This window comes from Trachurus trachurus (assembly GCF_905171665.1).
Source record: "Trachurus trachurus genome assembly, chromosome: 16".
Classification (NCBI taxonomy): Eukaryota; Metazoa; Chordata; class Actinopteri; order Carangiformes; family Carangidae; genus Trachurus; species Trachurus trachurus.
In genome coordinates this window covers 22972397-22999235 of record NC_139902.1, presented here as the reverse complement: position 1 = coordinate 22999235, position 26839 = coordinate 22972397, and the positions used below count along the sequence as shown (strand labels likewise).

At 42.0% G+C, this 26839-nt stretch overlaps 1 protein-coding gene across 1 annotated transcript in view; it reads right to left on the bottom strand.

Moving 5' to 3' along the window:
• Positions 1 to 26839, bottom strand: part of znf407 (zinc finger protein 407) — a 145318-nt gene that overhangs the window by 26096 nt on the left and 92383 nt on the right. The window contains exons 7-9 of the mRNA XM_083988856.1: positions 23231 to 23314; positions 21301 to 21421; positions 15575 to 15753 (exon numbers count right to left, since the gene is read on the bottom strand). Of these exons, the coding sequence (XP_083844982.1) occupies positions 15575 to 15753; positions 21301 to 21421; positions 23231 to 23314 (384 nt within the window). The remainder of the gene's footprint in view (positions 1 to 15574; positions 15754 to 21300; positions 21422 to 23230; positions 23315 to 26839) is intronic.

Genomic DNA, 26839 nt, shown 5'->3' with positions numbered 1-26839 from the left:
GGAAATGCAGTCCTTACGCCAGCAGCGAATAGAATTGGGTTAAAACAACAAATCCATACATGATTTTCTTTTACATCATGAATCAACATGAATGATCTTTAATAAATGATAAATATATAGCATTTACCCAAATTTTTATTGTGCACCCATAAATGTACGCATTTTTAGATGTGTCTCTCCCACACCCACACGGACATGCACACACACACCCACACAAAAAAACACATACACACAAACCCCTCGGTAATCAAAGGCTATTAACTCCTGGTGCTTTCGCAACAAAACAGATGTAAGATTCATGAGTCCCTGCCTGTGACTGTTGTCTTTGCCACAGGCTAGTAAAGAAACAATTAGTGCAGAGCTGGCCTCACTGTCCGCCACAATCAATAGTCCCTGATGGTCTTCTAAGCCTATTGACCGAGGCCTGTTCCTCTCCCTGACCCTCCCATCTGTAGCAGCCGACAGCAGCTTCAATCCACCTATCTGGACCTTGGGAGAGGGTTACCAGGTTAAACAAGGCCCGCTCCATGCAAACAAGCATTTATTAATACTGTCTGCCTCTGTCTGCATTTGTATTCAGTGTGTGCAGTGGAGGGTTAACCTCTGTAACAGGTTATCAGCTATTTAGCTTGACACTAGAATTACTGTCTGACGGTTGTATACCTCCACCAGCCAGTCAAATTGCAGTCTGCATCCATGTCTGTCCAGGCTCAAATACTGTGCTATAATACAGTATGTAGACAAGAAGACTTTAAAATAATTCAATAAAATGTAATAAGTGCATTTGGGATTCGTGACATAGGGATATTCTGTACATAAAATTGATTTGACTTTATTAAGCTTTGTTGTTCTTGTTCTGCTAGATGTTCAATGTATTAGTGTGTTCATCGCAAGGAATAAAGAATAATCAATTTCCTTGTATGTCTTCACGATAGACTGACAGAACACAAAGCTGTGGCCATGACAGTAGATGACCTTTCTAGTATGAATGTTTCTCTGTACAATCTCCTACAATTTCCAAACCACAGCTACCTCACACACTTCTTCAACCTGGCAGCACAGAAGTACTTTACAATAACCACAGTGTAAGGGTGCGGGCACCAGCGATTATTGCTTCTTATTCAGGAAATGAAATATTGTTATGATTAGTAAAAATGATTCTTGAGTTATGGAACAAAATGTGTTTTGTGAGGTCACAGTGACCTTGACCTTTGTCTCTTGATGGAGAGATGGATGAACACCTCAAAAACATAATTTCTCTGTCCACGGCTGCTGCAGGCACGGAGGTGAGCTGAAATTTAACACTGAACATCATCACGCAAAGTAAATTAAGTAAGGGTTAGATTTTTTAAGGCCTCCTAAAAGTTCTTAAATACTTTTGTTCATCAGAGTGTTTGCATTGCAGTTTTTTCCTAGTTACAGGCAGCAGCAGCAGCAGCAGCAGCTGGGATGCATTGTATGATTGTCAGTGTAGTAGGTGTACAGTTTGAGACAATACCACTTACCAACTTACTGCAAATTAATCTGCTCTTCACTATGCAAACTTTTTGTTGAACTTTTCAAATAATTATAAAATTTAGTTCGAAAAACTGTTGTGAAAAAAAGAAAAGAAAAGAAAAAAACATTTCGGGTCTATGTTAACCTTTGAAGACGGTGTGTGTATGTGTGTGGCTTATGCCAGTTGACTTACACACACCATCTTGTACCAATCACCTCACTTAACAGCTCCCTCAGTGGCACCGAAGCAATCTGCTGATGTTACAGTAATTGTCTGAGTTTGTGTTTGTGTCCTGACAAAAACCCTCCTCCTTCCTTTGCATGTAACAACATCTGGACCGGTCCTACTCACCGCTCCCCGGCCTGCTGTGACGAGCCTCTCCTCCACGCTGCCTACTGAGGAGGAGGAGGAGGAGTGGGCACGGGGAGAAAAGCAGTGAAGGGGAGGGAAAGGGTCGAGGCAGGGGAAGCGGAGCAGCTGTATGGATGAAGGAGGGTGGGCAACGGTGAACAGGTGTCACTCCCACTGACGAGCTGGCGCCGTGCCTTCCACCCTGACCGCCTGCCCCACCCACACACCCACGCAGGGTAGGAAGGGGGTAGCGGCGGTTATAGGAGAGCATCCGTCCCTCACCCATCCCTCACCCCACGCCTACCTTCCTCCTCCTCCTCAGATGGCACCTAAGCCTCAGCTCAATCTGGCTGCCGGGCCCCACAGATTGACGTACAAATGTGCACACAGTCGCTCATTAGCACACACAAATGCCTGTACATATTCATAAGTGCGTGAACAAAGCTTGTGAATGTATGCAAACTAACACACAAACACCTATGCTCTGCTAAAGTACTCTCATTCTTATACTGTGCTCTTTTGGGATAAAGCTGTGTAACCTTTTGTGTGAGACAAAATTGAAGAATTGCTTTTGGATAGATTTGATGTATTACTTTGCTAGTAAACTAACTAAGTGCTGATTTGCATCATGGCAAAATGCAAAAATATTTATCATCTTAAGTAAACAAGCAATGTCTGAAATGAATAATTATTTTGATTACATCCTAACCAACTAATTATTTTGTCTATTAATGTCAGTAACCAGTAAAAAAAAAAAAAAAAAGTCCATTACAAGCGTACGAGTCCAAGGTGACATCTTGAAATTGTTTGTTCAGTCAACTGTCCAGAAACAAAAAGGCATTCCTTTACTAAAGCAGCAAATTCTCATCTAATCTATGACCATCTTAAACCACTTTCAGTCTCAATCACTTTGTAGTTACTGTTTTATGTGTTTATTTTACAGCTTTAATTTGTGTTACTCATGGTTGCAGTTTTAATAGAGCAGATGATCATATTGTAATTCTTTTCTATACTGCACATCAGTTCTTGTACTTGTAAAGTTTGTCTTATTAAAACTGTTGTCAAACTCTTTTGATTTGAATGACTTATCAATTCAATATCAAGGAATAAGACGAGCCTGTGATCAAAATGGGAACTAACGATTAACGTAGTTTTATATGAGGAGGCACTGACATGAACATTTCCCCCAGACTAAGATCAAGACAAGCAGCAAGGCCACTCCCAGAAGCCCATGTGTTCTTCATGAGGAGTGACTGCAAATCAATCGACCACTCAATCAATCAATCAGTCAATCAACTGCTCAATATACAAATGTCTGAAGCCATATTTATCTATTTGCTGTATCTGTCCACCTCAGTATCTGTCCATCCATCCATCTGTGTCCAATCATCACAGGCCTTACAGACTTCATAACCCTCATCCCTTTACGCTGGTGGTGTTACAGGACAGTGTGGTGGGAGGGAGGTGCAGGTGTGTGTATAAAACACCCTCCCCACCTCTCTGCCCTCATCCCTCCTCCACTTCCCTCCCTCCGTTGCCGTGGTGAGGAGGGCAGTAATTACTCTGGTGTCAGCGTTGCTGGGTGCGACTCCTCCCCCGGCAAGGGGCGGCGGGCATCCATAACCCATCGTCCTGCCACGGGGTAAACGCCGGGCCATCCATCACGCACCCACTTGACAAATACCTTCCATAATAGAAGTTTATTTTTATGGGAGGCTGAATCAAGGACTTTCCCATGCATACAAAAACGTGTCAGAATTATTTATGGCTTGTGCTGAGACGCACAATATGTCATATCAAAGTCCCATCCTGCTTGCCGGCGCTGCTGGAAGCTGCCGGCGCTTGGCCTGTCGATATCTCCGCTCGCTATCAATAATGTGGAACACCGCCACGATAAGCCTCAGGATTCGGAGGTCATACTCGACACACACAAACGCACACGCATGCACGTCGCTGACACACACAAGTGCTCAGGCATCACATGCATACATAGACAGGGACGCACAAAAAAAAAAACTCACATGGTGACACACGTAGACGTGTATTCAAAATGCATTTCAGCATACACGCTCCTTCATACACACACACAGGTGGGAAGAAAAGGCAAAACACACAGTTGAGAGGAGAACTTCAATTCATACATGTGCCTGTAATCCCACATGAAATGTTCTTAGCAATGAAAACAAACATGTTTTTACACTCACACATGGTAAAACATAAAACAAGAGAAATACCGATCCCTGCATGAATCCTGTGAGTTTTTCCTATAACGGTTTATTTTCTTTACCTTCAGTTCCTCCCCCAAGAATAAAACAATTACCCAAACAAAGATGTTCACAAGGCTGAACTTGACCCGCTGTGTGGCGAGCGGGACCGCAGATCGCTGTCCGTCAGTCAAAATCACAACCAAGGGTCAGAGGAAAACAAAACGGTTAGGAGACGAGGGAGCGCGGCTGCCACAATGTCTTTGTGTGAGGGTGTAAAATGTGTACATGCACGTACGTCTGTGTGCGACGGAGTAATCTCCAACACTATGACAAAAAAGAAAAAGAAAAAAGAAAAGCATAACAACTTAAAGGAAATCCCTACGCTGCAGCCTGCAAATCTGAGAGCTGTCAGTCAGCGTGAGTGGCAACCCCTTTCGCCCAGAGAAACGGCAACAAATTGGGTTTCCTGATAAGGCCCAGCATCACCAGCACAACGTCTGACCAAAAAAAAAAAAAAAGAAAAAGAAAAGATAGAAAGGAAAGGAAAAAATGAGCTGCTTTTCCGTAGGCCACTTGAGTGCTGTCAATCAAGATGACTGGCAGGCTCACGTGTCGCCAGTGGAGAGAGCAATGGAGGAAAAAATAGATTAATGTACAGAAGAAGGAGCAGTGGGAAAGGGAGAGAGGGAGGAGAAGAGAGCGACAGCATTAAGCCTGGCTGAGAGAAAATGAATAAATATGATAAATATGATAATTGAAATGATGAGATTTTGGTACTTGGTATTGGATTCCGCTATGTGCCCAAAAGGATTAGTCCTTCATTCACTGTCATTTTCAGCCTGTTTGTCTCCATACACACACACACCCACACACACACACACACACATATAAGAACACTGAGCGCCCACGCATTCAGACAAATACAAAATACATACATTTAACAAGCAGATCTAATTCTACCATGTGGGTTGTTGTATGTGTAAAACTCCGAGGCAGCAGGAGGTGATAAACCGAAAAGTAGCCGTCTGCAAACCCACTGGCAAAGTAAAAAAAAAAAAAAAAAGAAAAAAAAGAAAAGAAAAAACAACGTTGGTAGCAGCGGGAGAACTTTGTCCTGTGAAGACAGAAGATGTATGGCTCAGGGGAGATAGTAGCAACGGTAAATGATTACCTTTTTACAAACTGGGCCTTTGTAATAAAATGCGTAGGGGGGAGTATTATCAATTCAGCCGCCTGGTGAAGATAGCATTTCTGAAGCCACGGCGAGGCTGATCACTATCTAGAGAGGAGCCTGAATCTGTATTCCTCACTGCGAGTCCAGGAGGAAGAGGGGTCTGAGACCTGTTCCTGTGTGTGTGTGTATGTGTGTGTGTGTGTGTGTTTCACTGAGAGAGACATCCGTTAAGGCCTCTTGTGCCTGCAGGCCCAGCCGTGACAGAACCAAGATCTATTTTCTTACACCCACAAACACAACGACATGTAAGAGTGCATGCACACATACACAAACACACATCAAATTTCTCATATGAGCAAACATACACACTTAGTCCTTGGGGCAAAGAACTATAAGATTGGAGATGAAGTTCTGTGTGAAACTGTGTGTGTATGCATCTTTATACAGTATGTCTGCGTGCCAGCCTGAGATTCTCTGTTAGATGTCTGATACTGGAGAGAGACACTGACAGATGACATGTACACACACTCCAAAAACACACACACACACATACACCCCATCCCTCAAACAGCACACTTGTCTGATAGCAGTCAAACAGAGAGTAGAGACAACACAGCGGAGACAACAGACAGACCGGCAAACAGATAGAGAGACAGATAGCATGGCAGAGCTCAGCTGCTGGCCCACAGTCACATCACTCACTCTCAACACACACAAACACACACTAAAATGGTAAGAGATCATAACAAACACACACGGCACCGCAAGAAAGAGACTGATGCGGTGAAAGAAGTGTAAGGGGGTTAAAAAAAATGGGCTGACAGAGAAATCATATCATCACAGCCCGGGGTGTTACTGCAGTGCACACCGTTGAATTGTGGGATATTTACAGTATATGAAACAAGGTGACCAATGATGTGACACTCCTGTGTTCCCCAGATGTGTGTGCAACCAAGTCTGTTTGAGAACACAACATGCAATATTGCACTCCTGCAAACCCACATGTATCAGAGGCCACTACATGTAATAGGTGACTACAGTGGTTGAAATGAATGAAAGGATGAAGACTGACCAGATTTAATTATTTAATTTAGTGCTTTGTTTGTCTTTTGACCCCTAATGTGTGAACTCTTCAAACTGTGACTGCTCAGTATAGTTCTGTGCCTCTGATGGTCATGAAATAACCATGACAACACATTTAAAACAAAGAGCTTACATTAGTTTTTCATGAAGACGTGCAGTGATTTAAAAACATCAACAAAAACAGGCAGGAAGGGTTTTGAAAATTGTGACTTTTATATTTTCTTATGTATTAATTAAAGGTCATAGCTACAACTTTTTCATCAAAAGGATACATTTTTCAAAAATAATGCATCCACAGAATGTCTAGATATAGATAGAAATTGATATTACGCTATATGGTCCAAAACCACTTAACACTGGTAAATAAATGTATAAAGTAAATTCAACAAGTCGTCCAGCTGATCAGTCAACCCATGAACACTTTGAAGACTTATAGCAGCTTCCCAACTCTGATTCAATACAGAGCCTCATTCTGATCTTCATCTAATCAAATATACGGCACAAAGCACAAAAGTTTTTTCTCTTCTCTCCATCCTCCTGATTCTCTTTTTCCTTTTTTTTCACAGGTGTCAGAGGAGATTTCATGGCCTGTGCGTATGTGTGAATTTGCCACACCCCTTTTGAGTGCTAATTTACCCTTTTAGGTTTAATCTCCCCATGAGTGGCTTTCCTCGCCCTTTAATTAGGCTATGGGGAGTCGACACTAACACTAAACACGCACACTTAGACTTAGACACATGCACGGATACTATTTCTTGGTACCACACACACACACACACACACACACATATATATACAGTATATATACACACACACATACACACACTCGATATCTGCAGAAACACAGTCTCAGATTTGAGACACGCTTTGCGAAGACACTCCTCATCAGCCCTCTGTGGGCCTCTTTCACACTCTGGCTCCCCTCAACTGCACCAGTCACCAAGACAGGACAGAGAAAAAAAGGGGGAGAGAATAAGAAAAGAAAAAAAAAGTGAGATATTTTGTAGTTGTGAGAGGACAGAAAGAGGTGCTGGTGGTGAAGGCATTCATCTCTGAACTTTTTTCCATTTCAAATCTATTTGTCAAGTTAAAGCTGCATTAAGCCACATCAGATTTTGGCAGACCCAAGTGGCAGTGGGAGATAGATGTTTGAATTTTTTAAAGACTTTCACTGCCCATAAATTTTCTAACAAGATTGCGGTGACATGTGCACTCATTGAACCCAAATAACGTGGTGAAAAAAAGTCTTTGCAGCAGATTAGGCCCGGCATTCTCTTATGATAATGAGATGCTTGAATTTCACTCATTAGTTTCATCGCTAAGTTTGTGATTTAGGCAGAAGGCAGAAGTGTTTTTACATAAAACTCTGCAACCTCAAAGTGGTCTATAAAATCTTTCTTTAAATATGCAAATTGCAAGATTTGTTGTAGTACAACATGGACGCCAGAGGAGTTTTCACAATAAAACATAAAACACAATAAAACGAACCCACTAAGCTTTATCAATCAGTCTCATTGTGAACCCACAACCAGTTTTGACAGTGAATAATTTTCACTCCTGGCTGTGACATTAAAAGAGGTAAAACTGTCTGATGTTACTGTACTGACCCTAATTCCTTGGCATAGACAGCATTACTAAACTTGAAACCTATTTGTGACATGATGCATAGAGTAGAGTTCACAGATTTAATGTTTCACTGACAAATTTACATTTAAATCCAGGCCATAATAATCTGATTTGCTCTAACTGAGCAGTCAAGGCCAACTAAATGTCTTCAATAATCTGAACTGAATATTGGACCGACAGAGGAACATTCACTCTAATTATTATATCAGACATCTTTATAAAATAAAATCAGCTCCACTCATCTGTCCCTGGAAATGTCCTCCTATCAAAGTAGAAAATAAAAAAAAAGTTAAGTTTAAGATTTTCTAATCATAAACTGAATATGTAAAAATATTAAATCACTTATTCTCTTACATCTGCTACCTTTGTTCTCCTTTTATTCTCCTTTTTCATTCCTTTCTTATCAACACATTTTCACTCCTGTCCCTCTTCCTCTTCACCTGCTATCTCCACATCACATCCTATCTTCTCTCCTTCATTCTTTTCCTCACTTTCTCTTTCACTCCTTTCTTCTCTCTTCCTCACTCCAGACTTCCTCTCCCGTCTTCTCTCACTATTTCTCCGCTCTGCTCCTCTCGGTTCTTCATCACATTTTTCTACTCACTCTTTCTCTTAACATCTGCTTTTCACTCCTTTCTCACCCCTCTCATCAGCTCTCCACCACTTCCTATGTCCTCCCTCCTGTCCACCAGTTTTCTCCTGTCCTTTCCTCTTTGCTCTTTCACTCATTTTCCTTCCCGGCTCGGCCAATGCAATGGTGTGTGCATGCTGAAAATGAAACCATCATGTGTTCTGCATCAAGCTGCAAGTTGTCGGCAGCTGACAAATATTTCCCAAGTAGCTAAAATAACTCCAATGATTTGCTGGTCTAGTCAGACAGGCTGCGAGGAAATGGCACCAAGTTGAAGATATATTGTAAACTTTATAAAAGATTCACAGCTTTTGGCAAAACAACACGGGCTGGTGCGGCCCCCCCATACCAGCGTTAATTTAACACTGAATCTCCTGTATTCCACTTTTCCCCTCTTTTTCTTCCTTTTCTACAAACAGAGCACAGATTTCCACAAACAAAACTGTGGGCCAAAGCGGGAAATACAATAACAGCACTGGTGATAGTGGCTTGTTATGTTGGAAATAAGAGGGCACTTAATTGGGGTCTGATAGTCTAATAGGCAGCCCCTCTGATTACCAACTCTGCACATTGGCTTAAATTAGCCCACTGATGAGCAGCCAGGGGATTCAATTATGCTCGGGGAGAAATAAGGGGCTCTAATAGGCCACTGTATCAGGAAACATGGGACTGGGTTGGGCTAAAGCGCTAGTAATTGGTTGTTTAGTTGGGAAAGTTGAGCCTGTTGGTAATTAGAGATGCTGAGACGTTAAGAGAGCCACCAAACAGACGACACATGGAGGCTAGAGAGGCAAAGGAGGAAGACAAGGGTCCTTGGCACAGTAAAAAGGAGCAAAGGTCATGGTGGAGATCTCAGAACAGCACTTCAGCCAATGAGGATGTAGATCAGGGAAAACATGTTGGTTCTAGAAGTGGTGTTGACTCAGTAAAGGTCAAGATGGGGCAGGCTGGGCTAAAGCTAAAACATTAGCAGTCTTGCCTTGTCTCACAACCTGTGTGCTTTATAATTTCTGCTTCTTTTTCTTATCTTTTCACTTCTTATCTCTCCTCCCTTCCTTCTTTCCTCCCTTTTATTTTTCCTTTTGGGCAAGTTAGCTGTAAGCTGTGGCTGAATGTGTACCGTGCGTATGAATGGAGGGAGAAGGAGGACTGAATTATGGATGAGGCTGTATGGGAGCCAGCGGCTTGTCGGGTCCCATATTCACTGTCCCATACAAGAGGGGCAGCCCTGCCCATGAGCATCCCCATCACACGTCACTCACATGGGCTGTGTCTCGCTCTATATATATCTATATGTATGGCTCTGCCTATGGTCTGTATGTTCATGTGAGAGCACACACCGTTTCCTTGCAATGGAGATTTTCTAATTAGCAAATTTGCTTAATTTCACATAAAGGTTTGTTCTGCTTGCAAAACAGAACATTCAACTCTCTGTGCACCAAATGATCAGAATGTCACTGTAATGAAAACCTATGCAAACTGTACAATTTCATCTTTTGTGTCCTGCTGTTCACAATGTGCAACAGATAGGCTGTGGCCTACATAAGCCATCTGCAACTTTTTTTTTTTTTAGAAAAGTGCAACATAAGCATGCTCCTAACATACTGTAACTGTGCCATCGCAACACAAGGGAGCATAAAGCAAGAATCACTGACACTGACAGAACTTGTCCTGAGGCTCAGACAGAGGCAGAAGTCGACACACTACACTCCCAGTCATCATTTACTGTGAAAAAAAACTGTCTGTAAAGGCATAAAGGTAGCACAAAGACGGTGTAGACATCCCTTGACATTCAAAGCAAACCGGGAACCTACTGCGTCTCTGTCTCCTCACTGATTGGACGGGACTTGTCAGTTAAGGCTCTGAATGGCCACTACACGGCTGAGGGGAGACTCTCAGATTGGAGCTGGGAGGAAAGGAAAAGAAAGGAATGGAAGATGAGGATGAAACAAAAGCCCGTTTGTTGTGGCTGATGTGTGATAAATGCAGCCAGTTGGGGGAGTTTTCACGCTCATTGGAGCAGGTCATTATGCAGGAATTGCTGCTTGCTCGGCCCAGACCAGCCCCTGTATTGGTTTACTGAGACGCAAACTGACGATGTGCGTTTCCCCCCCTAAACCGCTTCGCTAACCCCCCAAACACACTCTCTCTCTCACACACACACACACACGGCCCTTGTTGCATGTCTCATGGGGCACCCTGGCATCAAACAGCTGCTTCTCAACTGTAATATTTCAAGCAAGACCACATGTGGAGTTTGTGGACGTTAAGGAAATAGGAATTAATCACAGAACAACCACATTAAGGGACACAAAAGAAAGACATTTTACAATGGGATGAAGAAGTCAGTCCTAAAAAGTGAGCCATTCAGGACCCGATGAAGCTGAAAGGTGTTCCTCCATATGGAATTTCTCCAATTAACACCCCAACAGTGGCTTTTGCTAACCTTCAAGTTTAGACATGCAGGCTTGTTGAGGTTTCTTTATGCAATTGAGTAAATTGGCACAATAGCAACACAAAGCAGGCACAGTAATACAAAATGACATAGTCAACAACAAAAGGTAATATCCACTCATGTCTCGGGTCACATTAACCAGACCTTTCACTAGATTCACACCTGAAGAGCATAAAAGGTGCGTATGTTTTCTGTTTTTGTAAATGTAACTTTTCATCATAGTTTGATACTTTCTCATGTGTTTGAAGTACTTTATCCTTTTTTTGGCCTCCCATTAAGGACTAAAAACTCTCATTGTTGATTCTGCAGGATGCAACTCAATAATTAGATTTATGCTGTGACAGCATCGGCACAATGAGCCCCACTGTTCATCTGATTTTACATTGTACTGAACAGAATGACTTTTTTCATTACTGCCCATCATGTGAAAGCAACATAAGGACGGTGACACAAAGACGCAGGTTCATCACTAACGCTGACGACTTGATGTCCTATAGGTGTTTTTCAAAGAACTGTGATGCTTTTTTTTCACATATTTTCCCACATAAAAACATGTCACATATAACACATTGTTATTAGAAACAGATGTTGATTTTAACGCCGGTGTCTGTGGCTTTTTTCACAACGTCGACACGGTGTCATATGCGCTGGGATACCAGGACGCATTTGCATGACATACACACCTGTCCTCCACAATCCAACACGCTGCTCTAACACAATACGCAAGTAAAACTCAGGAGAGTAATGTTTCATTACATGACGAACAGAAGGTGAAAGTGAGGGAGGGAAGCCGCCGAGGCACACAGATGCATAACTTAAGTAAAAGCCATCGAAATCCATATTTGTTTACAGATTTGTTTAATAAGGAAAAATATATGCAAACAAATGAATTTGCCTGTGGTTGTAACTGTGTATTAAGATCATCACTTACAAGGCCAGGTCTCCTCTAGCCCTCCTTAGTAGCCATCCATCATGCATTATTAAGGAAAATAGAATCTGCATAAAGCAGCAACAATGCCTTGAAGAAGTTTATTTATTTATTTGTTTTATCTTTTTAGGCGCTAAGCAGCACATCCAAGTACTTGGTCGCTGTTAGCTAATTACAAAGCATTTGATCTCTATGCCCCCAGGATGTGCAATTATAACCTTGGTTGAAAATTAGGGAAATATTTCACAATTAAAAATAGTGAAATGAAGATGCTCTGACAAAGCTAATGGCAACATCCCACCTGTGTGTGTGTGTTTTGGTACTGAACAGGACAGGAGGCTGATTTAACAAAGCCACTGCCCTGCAACTACCGCTGACCTCGCTGGAGGGAGACGGCAAAGAAAGAAGGAAACTATACCATCTCCCCACGCTGCAACAGTCACAGCGTACCAGCAGCATTTTAACTAGAGGGAAACTTCTAGTAGAGGGATAATTTAGCAAAGTCGCAGCGCTGTGTGGAACCTGTAGCTCTACGTAGCTCTGCTGCAGTGCTATCTACGCTGAGATCACACAGATGCCGCCACTTCTTTCTGGCATATCTCTGTGCAGATCGCACAAGGAAGACAATTGTCATTACCATTTTATTAAAATGTGTCCTATCAGCAACATTTTCCCCTCACATATCTAACCTCCCTTTCTTTTTTCCTTTCTTTTTTTCCCCCCTCAAATTCTAATCATCATTCCCCTCCATCACTTGCTGGGTCTAATTCCCTCTCTTCCTTCGTTTGCAAAGGACCTCTGCTTTCATCCTTGAGAAGGGCTTTAATTCGAAGTGCGACGCTGAATAAAGAAGGGAAGACGGAGAGAGGGGGAAAAGAGGGAGAGAGAGTGATATGGAAAGACAGAGCAGCAGCGGAGACGTTCGGGTGTCAATCAATACAACGCGAGGAGCTGCAAGGGCCCATGACTAGGGTGCGTTTGATCTGTGTCTTTCAAAGGGGGAACAGCGGGAAGGGCCATCACAGACGATTTGCCTCTCCCTGCTGGCCCTGGTGCCACTCTGACAGAGAGCAATCACAAGCAGGTTAATTCAACATCTACCTTCTTAATCTTTTTTTCCCCTGTCTCTTTCTTTTGGTCTCGTTCTGTCTACTTAGATGAAACACTGCTCTTTCTGCTACCACCACCACCACCACCACCACCACCACCTCCCTTTTCCCTCTTTTGAAAGAGGAAGAAATCACAAGTGTACTTTCAATGGCTTTTCAAACCACCTATACTTTGACTGCTTTGGCTTTAAAGAGGCGAAGAGTTGCTTGATTATCTGCATTTCTTGTAATGGTTCATTTATATTTGTGTTGCTATCACACGGCAACAATTCAAGCCAAATGTAACGTGTCAGAGAAAGTTAGGTGGGATCGTTGTATTTTCTCTGGAAACTGATGCTGTGAAACATTTGTCCTCCGGGGAGAGAAACACCATAAGTTGTATTTTTGGATCGTTTTTTCCCCTGTCATTTTTTGGGTTCATATCTGTGTCAAGATGACATCTTGAAAATATGCTGCTTAACTCAGCTGAAGGTTATGTTTTCTCCTGATGACTGAGAGACAACGTGTGTTACAGTCAAGACCTGACCTTCTACTGCACAATTCAAAACTGAACCCACAACGTATGCTGCTGGGTGGAAGGCCACAACATTGGTCACGCCACGGAAATCTCCCTCTTGCCTCTGTTATGTTTTAGTGTGGCCTAATAGATCAAACAGAGAAACAAAATGAATCTGTGCAACCGTCTTCTTCACCAAAGGTCAACCATACATAAGGACAAACAAAGGTGAGGGAAATTCTAGGGTGAAAGGGTAAGAGGAGGCGTGAAGTTGTGCTTTGGTTAAAGGTGAGAGAGTACGGAGAATATGAAAAAGGGGGGTGTTTAGAGAAGTTGAAGGTAAAAAGGTTGTGCAGGGAGGTTAAGAGGTGGAGGCAAAGGAGATCAAGGATAAAAGTAGGTCCTTGAATTTGAAGAAAAGAAATTAAATGAAGAATAAGCCTGTTTCAGACAATCAACAAATGTTAAATTTCCAGAGTCAGCACAAAGGCACAACTTTGATTCATTCAGTTTCAATGGGAAATAAACCACAGTTCCACCAGGATGTAGCCATTTTCCAGTAATGTCCCTGCCTGGCCTCTCTCCTATGGTGCTCCTCTCCAAGTCTACTGCTTTTATGTAAGGTCAGAGGGATAACAGGATAAAGGCTGTCCTCTCTGCTCCTCTGAAGGACAAGCACTCCACCGATTGGATTTGGTGGCCTTCAAGGACAAAGGAAGAACACTGGGATACAAAGGAAGCAATAGAGGAGGAACAAGATTTCATCTGTCTCTGTGTCCTGAGTGATTGGCAGGGATGGCTAGACCAGCAATCTTTGAGTGGTGCCTCTTTGTGGCTTGGTGCCCTCCATCAGCACTGAATGGCAGGACTTGATCCAGCGACAAAAACACACTCGAGAAATCTGGATGTTTTGACCTCTGTGGAATAATGGAGCGGGAGCAGGGCTGCAGAGGAAGCTACTTGGCTTCATTCAGCAGTTCATCCAAGATTATAGACTGTAAGTGTTTGTGCACACAATAACATGAAGATTAGAGGGGCAAGTTGGTAAACCGGTGATGGTATGGACAGTTGGGCTGTTGGAGCTGCAGAAATAGTGCATGGAGAACATGATGTGTCACCGGCTACCACTGGGGTGCAAGGGGTCACTCAAGTGGGTCGTGGGCAACAGTTTAAGGGCTTCTGCAACTATGTGAGGCTTTAATCTGTTTTTCTTTTCTTTTCTTCTTTTTTTCTCTTTTATTTTCTTGTTATGGTCACTGTTGATTTTGATATGTACCACACCGGAGGTAATTTTGTTTTCTTTGTTTTGTTTTGTTGTATTTGCGTGTGCATGTTTTTCTTTTTCTGTTCCTCTTAGTGTAAATCCTTCTATTGGTCTTCTATCGTTCTTCTATGTATTTCTCATGTATCTTTTTTATTACGTATTACAACAACCTGCCTGGGGACTACATATGGAAACTAGCCATGGCTATAATCTGGCATATTTAATGTCCATTTACTGTATATGTGTTGTCCCTAATCTAAATAGATAAAATAAAAAAGTAATGTTGTATGTCATGGTCCTCCATAAAGATGGAAAAGCAGAATTGAAAAAAAACAAAACAACTATTTCTCAACTTAGCAGGTACTCCTCACAATAAGATGGTTGGAGTGCCCCTTTAACCCTCAGCGACTCCAATTGGACAGTGTAATAGTATGAGGAAGCTGAGTGTGTACGACTGTCAATCAACCTCCAACAATCTTTTAACATTCTAGTGTTCAGGTTGACTTTAAGGCTCTTTTGTGTAATAATAGGAACAGTGTGTACAAGCCTTATTTCTGACAAAAGGTTTTCATTTGGAACAGGAATTGTGTTGAATTATATAAATGCTGAGACAGTGACTGACACAGAGATAAGGCACATGCAAAGATAAATCCAAGCACTCAGCACACTCCTGTGTAATCTGGAGATAGGGCTTATTTGTCAAAACACTTTGTTTTCTATTTTCTTACAAAGCCCTCTTAAGAGCACATTACCTGCGTGCAGGTAGGCGAGGTCTGGGTTCTCGATATCAGGGTGACTCTCCTTCAGGTGGTTTCTGAACTCCATGGGAGAGTTGGTGGCGTAGGTACATTTGGGACAGTTGTACATTTTCACGCCCTCGTGTTTTCCCGTATGGAGAATGTGCTTCCGGATATTCTCAGCACAGTTAGATCTGAGGGAGACAAACAAAGATAAAAGGCCTCATTCGTTTTTAGAATAAATAAAAAAAAAGGCAAAGATGAAGAGATGAGAGTCATGAGGAAGAAAACACAAGATAAACGCTTGGCAATGTTCCCGAGAAAAGTTTTGCTGTACTAACAGTCTATTTTGTTGCGATGTTGACACACACACACACATACACACACACCCACACACACACACGAAAACTCAAGTTGGGCTTTGGAGCTGAGGGAGCAGCCGTGTTTGGACAGACTCTCAAAGCATTCATTGCCTAAATACGCCTCTGTGAAACAGGCCCACAACTAGCAGATGACTAAAAACCGCTTTCACACAAACAATATTTACATCTTGCAAATACTTTGATATTCTGTCATGCTCTTACATATCTCTTAGATATTTTCTTTCCTCACAGTTGTTCAGCTTGGTGTGTAATGGCGCTGGGAGCAGTGGGTGACGACTGCCGAGAGACTGCAAGTGGATCTAGAGGCTTAGTGAATGCATTAAAGATATATCTGGAAACATCCGTTATGCAGTCTGTATCTTTTGCAATTGTATGAAAGGTATACGGATAGCGGTGTATTTTGTGTGTGTGTGTGTGTGTGTGTGTGTAAATTTGTGGGGCGTAGGGCTGCTCAGATAGGACAGGCCGAGCATTGAGCTACTGCAGGGTGTACGATGTAATGATGTCAGCTCAGAGAGTCACACACAACCCTCTGCTGATTAATGATGCTGTCTGACCTGCTCCCAGGCTCTATCTAAACCTGCCCACGGACACACACAAACACACACTCACACACATGTGTTAGCGAAGCCCTGAATGGGCCAAGAAACAAACAAACAAACAATCATGCACATACATACGTGGACACGAACACACCTCAGTTTGAGCCCCAAAACATTTTTTATCAATCTGATATGAAAACATAGCTGCGGATATACGGACGAAAATCCATAAACACTTAACACATGTACGCACGCATGTATGCACGTAACCTCACACATATTGCATCATGCAAGCATGCATGTGCAGTGTAGAACACAGTTTCACACACACACACACACACACATAAACACACCATCATGTGTTGATGGATGGGGCACTCGCGCTCAGTTTGGACCTGACATTCTCGGACAGTATAATACGCAATTACTCTGCCTTATCACCTTGGCCGGGACAATAAAGCCTCACAGTGCCATAGCTCACACCAGCCAAGGAGAGAATTTGTTTTCACTTTTGCAGAGACACCTCTCTCCATCATGGGGCCACAGTACAGCCTGGCTCCACTGGGGCCTAAACAGAGTGGGCCCTCACTGGTTTTCTGTTCATGCTGTATGAAATACATAAGCACCAGCCAGGGGTGAACAATGGGGGCTCTTCACGACACTGAGGACTACAGCAGGCTGTTAGCGCGACAAAAGAATAAATAACCTTTCATAAAACCTGCGTCCCCACTGCAACTTACAAATAAAATAATACAACAGGGTCACTGACTGATATAATTCAGCCTGATTATTTAAGTTGTTCCCACTTCAGAGGATGTCATGTTTTTGGATTTCTGGTTTTGCTTGAAAACGAGCAGAAGAAGAGGTTGGTGTTCGGTGTTAGCAGTGATAGTCACAGAGGGTGAGCAGGTGAATAAAAAAGAGGACCAGCTGCAAACCTCTAAAGAAAAACAAATGTGAGGTAAAGATTTCAAAATCACAGTGAAGTCCTGAACATGACTAAGCGTCTGACTGATTGGGGATGCACATTATGTTAAAACCTTTAATATTTACACATACTGTCAACTACTTATCCAGCAAATTGAAACACATCGCTGAGATCACTTTGTCATCGACAGTCACTGGCAAAAACAATCATCGGTTCACAGGCAAATCATGGCTACATCTGTTGACTGTTCCTCTGCCACATCTGTTGACAGACGGAAAAATTCAAATTGTCACACGCTCATGAATTAACGCAAATCATGCTGTTAAAAAAATGCATTTAATGCTAAAAGTGAAAGTGAATTCTTATTCGAAAGCAGGAGCATGAAAAGATAAAAAATTTGAAGCGGAGCTAAAAGGTTCTAAAGAGAGCGCGGGTGGATTCCTAGGGGGGCCATGCTATCTCTCAGATATGGTAATGGCATAATTGTCATATTAAAACAACACAACGTGCGTTTAGGAGTCAGCAGGTGTCACAGTTAGTGAAAGCCCACACCAGTCCTCCTACTATACACTGTATTAATTAGTCCAGCAATGTTTCAACTTCCTCCCCCATCCATGCACTCACCATGGGAATCAGCCATACTGATGCTCAATGGATACATCACCCTTTCCCTGCCTCTTTCTGTCTCTCCCCCCTTTATTTTAGCCATTTCCATATTCCTCCTCCCAACGAGTGTATGGTAATGGGAGAGGTGTAATTGAGAGGCGCTTCGTTAGGGGAGATTTAAATGTGTTTCTTTGTGTGTGTGTGTGTGTGGTAAGAGTTGTGAGTGTTGGGTGTATTTGGATCACTGGTGCTATTTGGATCTTATTCTGCCAAGGAGGCCCAGTTATCATCATTAATGCCTCCCCCTCCTCCCTCATTTCTCCCTTCACTTTACAAGGTCGCAAACCTTCCTGGCACTGACAGTAAGAATGTCATCCTCAAAGCCGCCATTGCTTCAAACTGGAACAGTATTTTAACAGGTAGATTGAAACATGAATGCTGCAGCATTCAATAAACAATAATAACCCCAGGGGGATGGTATCATGGCAGGAGTCAGAGGTTACATATCAATTAGACTGTTTAAGATGCCACTGTGACTTTAATGAGAAAGAAAAGCCTGCTCATTGTGAACAATACAAATGATTCCTTAAACAGTGGAGTAAGAAGTTTTGCGGCTTGCATAAATAGCAAAGAATAGTAAAACAGACACCATTAATTGACAGCCCAGGACTCTGCGTGCAATATCATTAAAACATTTTTACCACCATCCCCAACTATAATTATCCTCCTCTATTATCTATCGCTGTCTGAATAGGAGATGAGTGGCATTTGATAGATCATTCACTCCCTGCTCATTTACATGCATTTGAGGAGCAGTCTTGATGGAGATAACGTCGTATCAAGTGGGTACCCTAGATGTCATCCATAACATTTAATATGGATATTTTAATAGCATATATCAGATGTATCCACTTTAAACAGACATAAACATGCTCTATAACTAAGACCTGTCAGTCATATAAACCAGTTCAGTCGTCTCAGACCTAAATATTTCTTTACAGCTGCATCTATTTATTTTACAAGCCGACATTGAAAAGGTCAAACGTGCACAGCTCATATTGTCTTGCTCGGTCGTCTTGGGCTTTAAACATGCATTCATAGTGTAAAAACCTGGGGCGAACGCGTGGCCCCTCACGGCTGTCTGAGGCCCCCACATTCAATTCCTCACATTAGTAAGCCAGCAGGGTGTTTTCCTCAGACGCCCTCCTCCTCCTCCACCCACCTTGCTCCTCTACCCTCCCCTTTAGACCTCTATGAACCCCCGGGGCCACTGAAATGTTAATTGGGCTTCTAATTTACTGTTTCATTTGCCACTTTCTGTAATGATCATTAAGTATCACCACAGGAACAATGGGGCCAAGAACATTTGGCTCATTACATGTACAGTATCTTCCTGATACTGGAGTTAGTCCAGCGTATAGTGGGGAGGTATAGGATCAAGATTTGCCCTCAAGGAAAAAAGAAATCTGGAAATTCTTATAATTAACCATTTTCCCATACATTATCAATAGTTAAAACCTTTGACCCTATAAAACTATGATTAATGATACGTTTAGACAAATCTAAGCAAGATGGTATTATACTCATCCTACAATACAGTCTTTCCTTTCTGTCATGGGCTTCACTCGTAGCAAGAGTGGAATTCTGGGAAAACCAGCAACCAGCAGTCTGGCAGGGCTGGGACTGTTCTGGGGATGTACATAGTGTAGGCACAGATGTACTTTGAGGGAAATTATATTTTCAGCTTGCTGTCGTCCCAGTGGCGGTGCTAACATGCTGTTTACCATGTTTACCATCTTAGTTTTAAATTCTAACATCGTAACTTTTTTTTTTTAAATAAGCAAAGACTGATGGGGATGTAATTTGTTTTTGGAAGTATGCGGTTGCACCAAAAAATCTGTTTTAAATTTGCGTTTTTGATTAGCTCTATGAAGCTCTATGAACATCAGGGGATCATCAAAGTTCAGTTTTGAGGGAGCTGCAGATGTCTAACAAATTCATGGCAAGCCATCAAAAGTTACCAAGAAACTACAAATGTCAACCTCAGGCTGGCACTGAAGGAAAATTTGGATGATCATCAAAGTCATTAGAATTCATCCTCTGGGAACCAATAATGTCTGTATATAATCTCACAGTCATCCATTCAGCACTTGTTGAGAGATTTCAGTTGAATTCACAGAGGACGTACTGAAACAAAAGGTACAGCCTTTTCACACAGTCAAATGACATGTAATTATTTGAGCACAAAAACCTTTAAGTAAAACATATATAGTATATATATCATTAATGGAGACGTGAGATACTTTACAACTTTAGGTAAAAGGGGAGATAATCCTGTGATTGCAAAATAATGTCTTGACTACAATTATTACTTCTCAGCATTTCATCTTTTTTAAAGTGGACTGCACACAAAAGACAGATGAAATGAGCAGAGCGCTTCACTGCAGCGGAGCAGGTGTAGCAAGCTGCCGAAATGACTTTGTCACAGAGGGGAAAGAACGAATGAAGAGTACATCTAAAAGGAATGATGGGTTTGAGATCATTCTCTTTCACACTCCTCTGCCACAACCTGACGAGGAAGAACAGGATGAGCGAAAGAGGGAAAGACAGAGAGAGAGAGAGAGGGGGAGAGAGAGAGAGAGAGAGTAGAGAGGGAGACAAGGGGAGGAAAGAAAGAGAGAGAGATGGAGATGTGCAACGCCAGCCAAAACTTTTTCAATTTCACCGACAATTTCCTGTGTAATTACTGATGTGGTATGATGGTGTTTTAATGACAGGGACCTGCCAGTGACAGTGATATTGTGTATGTGTATGTGTGTCTGTGTGTGTGAGTGTCTATGTCTGTGCGTCTGTGTGTGTGTGTGTGTGTGTGTGTGTTGGGGGGGATCTGGCTGGGCCTGTTGATGATGGCAGAGTGATGAGATGGAGCCGTGCTGTGGAGATTAGACCTGTCTGCCCCTCCACCTCTCCCACCCACCCCTCTCTCTCTCTCTCAAACACACACACACAAACACGCACACACACACACACACACACACACACACACACACACACACACACACACACACACACACACAAAGCCTCTACCATTAATGCCACCCCCCCACCCCTCTAGACAACCCTACAATGCCACCTGCTATCCCACCATCAGACACCCACACACACATACTTTTATATACCCCCCACCGCCCCTCCTACCCCCACCTATCAACCCCCTGATCATCAGTGCCACAGTGGCGGCCATCAGCGCCACCAACCGTGGGCGGATCAATGAGCCGGTACCTGTAGTCGCACCAGGGGCAGCGGTACGGTTTCTCCCCCGTGTGAACACGTTTGTGCCGCGATAGGTGGGACTGCGTGGTGGAGGCGAAGTTGCAGAGCTTGCATTTGAAGGGCCTTTCTCCTGTCGGGTGGAGGGATGGAAAAGACAGGAGACGGAGAACGGTGATGAGACTGATGTGTTCGCAAGATCAAACACATACAAACACGTAAACAGACAAATCCAGGCCGAGGGCTTCTACTACCATTATTTAGCTACTATGTGACATCATCGAGCCAACTCCATACATCCAAACTCAGGCCATCTTCAGTTGGTCAGAATACGAAGTTGTTGATAATAATAATAAAAATTGCAAACATGTAGTTGAAGCATAAGAAATGATTATAAACTGCATGTGTAGTTTAAAGTGAAGGACTTAAAGCCGTTAATGTGTTGGTGTTGAACTGAGACCAAAACAACAAAACTCGGTGGAATAATTTATCTATGAGTTAACAAGGTATGAGTTACTGAAAACTTGACACAAATGGATATCATATAAACTTAGAGGTTAACTGCTGTAGGGGCAGGTTGGAAAAACTGTAGAGATATTTGCTCTTTCTGGAAGCTTTGTATTTTTAATTGTTCTAATTACAAATAGTGTGAGTGAGGAATGGATATTCCCTTACAGCTACAACCACTTAGCCACTGAGTTCTGTGCATAACAGAGGAAATATCTTCATATACTAAACAAGAGCAAAAATATTTCTTAGGGGGAAAAAATGTCATTAGCGGTGGCCTTTAAAAAATCAGTATCAACTAAACTCTGACAACAACCTGTCAGTCAGGCTGATCCCTTCATATGCAGCTGCATGGCAGCGGATTTGAATATACAACTAAATCAGTGGAATTGACACATGTCAACACAGGAGAGGAGGACAGAAATTGGAGGTTTCAGGGGGGAAATGGCAGGGGAACTGAGGAGCAAACAAAATGAATTATGAAAACCTAGATGAATATTTATAACAGGATTCTTGATCCTTGGGCGCCTGCCAGACAACGGTTAAGAACAGTATTTGTTTCACTATCCCAATTTCTAAAAAAGCACTCGTTATTGACAGCCTATCTGAAAAATGCAATTTCCCTAAGCAACAGAATGACATGGTGAAATGATAACTGAAATTAAAAATCTCAGATTCAGTCAGCCATACATGCCTATCACTGACAGCAGCATGTCACACTGATGTGCCTGCGTGTGTGTGTGTGTCTGTCTGTTGAGTGAAAGACGGCAAACATTTGCTAAAAGTAGAAAAAAAATATTGTGGCAGTGCAGATCTTCAAGTGTCAGTCATCAGTGAGTTTGTGGTATTATTTATGACATGTCTGTGGATTCTCAGTCATCGGGGTCATGGTATCTCTCAGAGCCTTAAGGCCACTATGTTTGACCCACCAGCCATCATGTGAGTTGTTGGTGTCACCTGAGCCTTATTTTCCACTCTTTTGTATACCGAAACATATTATTTTGGGTGTAGCCGAACGGGCTGATGAATGGTGTTGTTGTAGACTCTGTCAAACCATCTGTGCACCCCAACCAAAATGTTGACATTGCTGTGCTTTGTCCTTTGGATGTAGATGAACGACAGGATCCAGGCCAGAGGAGTTCCCCCTTCTGTGTTGTGCCATGCATTTGTTGTCTGAGTTGCAGAGGGACTCTGTGTTTATTAAAGATCTTCTTGAGTTTTTCAGATACTCAATCAATGTAAAAATAACTCCATTGTTCCATTTATTGTTGTCTTCTCAGTCTGTTCTATATCTTTGGTGGTTTTGACCTAACTAGCCAGAAGAACTGAGTAAGTCTTTCAGATAAGAGGTGAGACATCTTCAGGAACCTCAAGCATCTCCAGTTGCTTTGGTAAAGCTTTTAGAGATTACCTTATGGATGTGTGTGTTGCTTACCTGTATGTTGGCGTCTGTGTTTGGTGAGGGCATGTCTTGTGCCTCCCGCAAAACCACACAGGTCACACAGGTAAGATTTCTCTCCTGCAGAGACAGATTTAGAGAGGTGCGACAAGGAGGAGAAAATGTTACTGTCGTCTAGGAAGGAGCAAAACATAAAATACATCAGTCAGAGGCAACCATTTACACACATCACAAAAATATACAGTACTCTCTCTAATCCAGACTTCTTTTGAAAGACAAAACCAATCTCCTAGCAGTCTAATTCTAGTTCATTACAACCCTGGATCTTATTTATTTTATGAAGAAACAAAAGCAAGAAAAAAATCATAAAGATTTTCAGCAAACTCTAGATAAAACCAAACCACCCTGTAAAAGGAAATAAAGTACATAGTATCACTGTTACCACAAGTGTCTCAGTCACGACTTTTTCTGTTGCTGATCCTGATCTGAGTTCTGTAATTTTATGAATCTGCTCGAAATACATTTGATCTGATAACTACATTTATATAAATGTTGATTAAATATGTCTCATATACTGTTTCTTCACAACCTCCCTGATCCAAATACTCAAGGTCTGGGCTGAAATATATTAAGTGTGGCTTAAAGTATTTATATGATATGAATAAAAAGAAGAATCCGCTGGAGAGTAGACATATCACTTGTTTGAATTTGTTGGCACTACACACTCAGGGTTTTCCCACACAAATGATCTTTGACAAGTGAAGATACACAAAGCTGACAGACAACTTTCACATTGCTGTTTCTTTGAATCAGTTTAACATTAATTAGCTGCGGCTCATATGGCAATGTTTGTCATTTTAACCGGTGAGAAGTCATCATCACTGGCTAAGAGTGAGACATCACAAACTGAATGTTCTCTACATGAAAACAAAACAGGAAATGTAACAGATTTGCTGGCAAGGGAGTGTAACCAACCTCTCTGCAGACAGAGGCACTCACACTGGTGTGCAGATAGCAAATGTTTTTACAAGTTGTAAAACCCAAAACTATCTTTCATTAGAACGACATGCACATGTCACATGCTGAAGGATATTTACAGTATTTAAAAAGTCAAATTTAAAAAGCTTTAGTTAGTTTAACTCTATGAAATCAAGACAACCATGAAAAATAAGGGTATTTCTAACTGTTCAAACCTTAAAAAGACATAAAACTTTAATATCGAGGGGTATTAAATCCAATCCAGCTTAATAAACCCAATTAAACTGAAATACAACATGTTTATATTTTAATATGTATTTAATGTGTTCTTTATTAACCGACATGTGGATGTGCACTTGGAATATGCTTAGTTTGACACATTGCAAATGCAAGTGATGTCTTTTATAATAAAATAAAATGCTAGTAAAAGCTAGTTTCATTCACAAAGCTACACAGTTCCTGACATTTGCCTTGTTTCCGTTGTTTTTCTTCTGTTTGCCTCAGCTAAACATAGCTCAGCGTAATTAATCTGTTTCTAATACTTTTTTTTAATTTTAAAGCTGCATCGACATTAATCAAAAACAAATACAACTGAGCAGTGAAATTGCAACCTCAAATATCATGTGGTGTGGTAATAAGTGAAGGGTTATTGAGGAAGATGTATAAATGCTTTCAGAGGAAAAGTCTGGCGGAAGAAGGAATGAGAGATTTTTTTTCTTAACTCGAAACAACTGCCGAGGGGCCTTTGAGCAAAAATCTTAGAGCTCAAATAAGGACAAAGAGGAAGAAAAATATTGAGCTAATGGATGAGGAGAAATGTGTGAAGAGGGAGAAAGGCAGAAAGCGAGAAAAGAAAAGACAGACTGAACAGATGAGCAGCGGGTCTAGTTGGCTAACAGATGAGCCAAGCAGAAGTCACAGATCACTAGTGTATATCCATCAGAGCTCTCACAGCTAACTAATTCCTCCAATCAGATGGATCCGTGTAAATATGTCAAATGGGGGACGGGAAATTGCCAGTGTGGTTTATTGACTGTGATAAAATCTGAAAAGCACCGCTGAACATAATTACATACTTGTCAGAGCCATAAAAATTAGCTTTATTATCAATGGGATGGTTTTGTACAACTTCATTTAGGGGCGATGCCTTCCAGATGGGGAGTGTGGAGAGCTTTTTTACACTCCTCCTCTCTTCCCTGCATCTGGCTCCGTCATTAACAGCATGATGGTCTCTCTCTCTCTCTCTTTCTCTCTCTCTGCCATTGCACACAGGCAGTCACACACTCCTGCACACACACATGCACAACGGCATTTGTGATAAGACTCACTCAGGGAAATGCATGTGCATGCACACACAAACACATTTATCATATGGACACAGATGTGCATGCAAATCTATACACACACACACACACACAAAGGTTCAGATACCCAGACAGACAAATCAAACTGCATGTGGTGTGCTAAATGTGCATGTTATGTACCAGCACATGTATGGAAACACTGTAGGTGTCACATGCAGTATGTCTAACATACAGACGCAAGCTGCACGCATGATCTTCATCACCATAATATTCATCACTATAATATTCATCTAAATGCTGATATTAAACTGCATCTCTCACCACACACTGATAACACATTTGGGTGACTCTTCCAGCTGGGCCTCAGCGGTGCTCTGCTGCTCTTTTGCACAGATAGCAGCTTTCACCGAGTCCGCAGAGACAAAGCAGCCTCAAGTTCCCTCTGTTACACCCATTTAAAGCCACTCAACTGTGAGAAGAGTTTTAATGCAGTGCCACTTAAAAGAGAGAACAACAGCCTTAAAAAGGTGCAGTCATGAGCCAATTCATACAGGTCCCTTTTTCCAGTCCCCATGTGGATGGCCTTTAACGGAACAACGTTTTCATATTAATTAATGTCCGTTCTACTACTTTATGAAATCACAATTCTGCACATGCTGTGGTAAAGACATGATATCTGATGTTCCTGGAAAAGAGAAAGCGCACCATAATCTGACGGTCTGAAGTCTACAGAAGGAAAAATAGTTTATATTTCTGGTCTGACAGTACTGCCATTGTGTAGATTATGTAAAAACACAGTGAATTCTGGGAAACAGCAAAGAAACAAAAACAATGGCTATTTTAAAAACGTGGTTTCAAATCTGAAGTGTTTCATCAATCAAAGTTGATCCAACTTTTTTTGCTTAACAGCCTCTACTTGAAAAACGTACAGCTGTCATTATACAAAAATAAATCATCCAAAATATCCAGGACAGATAATCTTGTGTTCATGTATCTGCCAATTGCACATAGAAAGAAACGAGCTCTGACGCAAAAAAACAAAGAAAAAGTCTTTGATCCTGTATCTGTAAATTCTAGATGAGTTACTAAGCATCTGGTCAGACCTTTTTTCATAAAAAAAACAGCGTTGGTCCATCCTCCTCTCCCCTACCTCCCTTCCCTCTCTCATTACGCCCAACGCTACAAGACCCCACCACAGAAAAATCCATAGCTATCGATCCCTACGCCCAGCCGCGGTCGCCACAATTATTCTTGAGGAGGAAACGCAAGCGATAAATTACATATGTGCTTTTCATCTGCTGTTCTGTGGCGGTGAGCCCTCTGAGGACCGGGGTGGGGACGGCGAGGTGCGGGGCAGTTACAA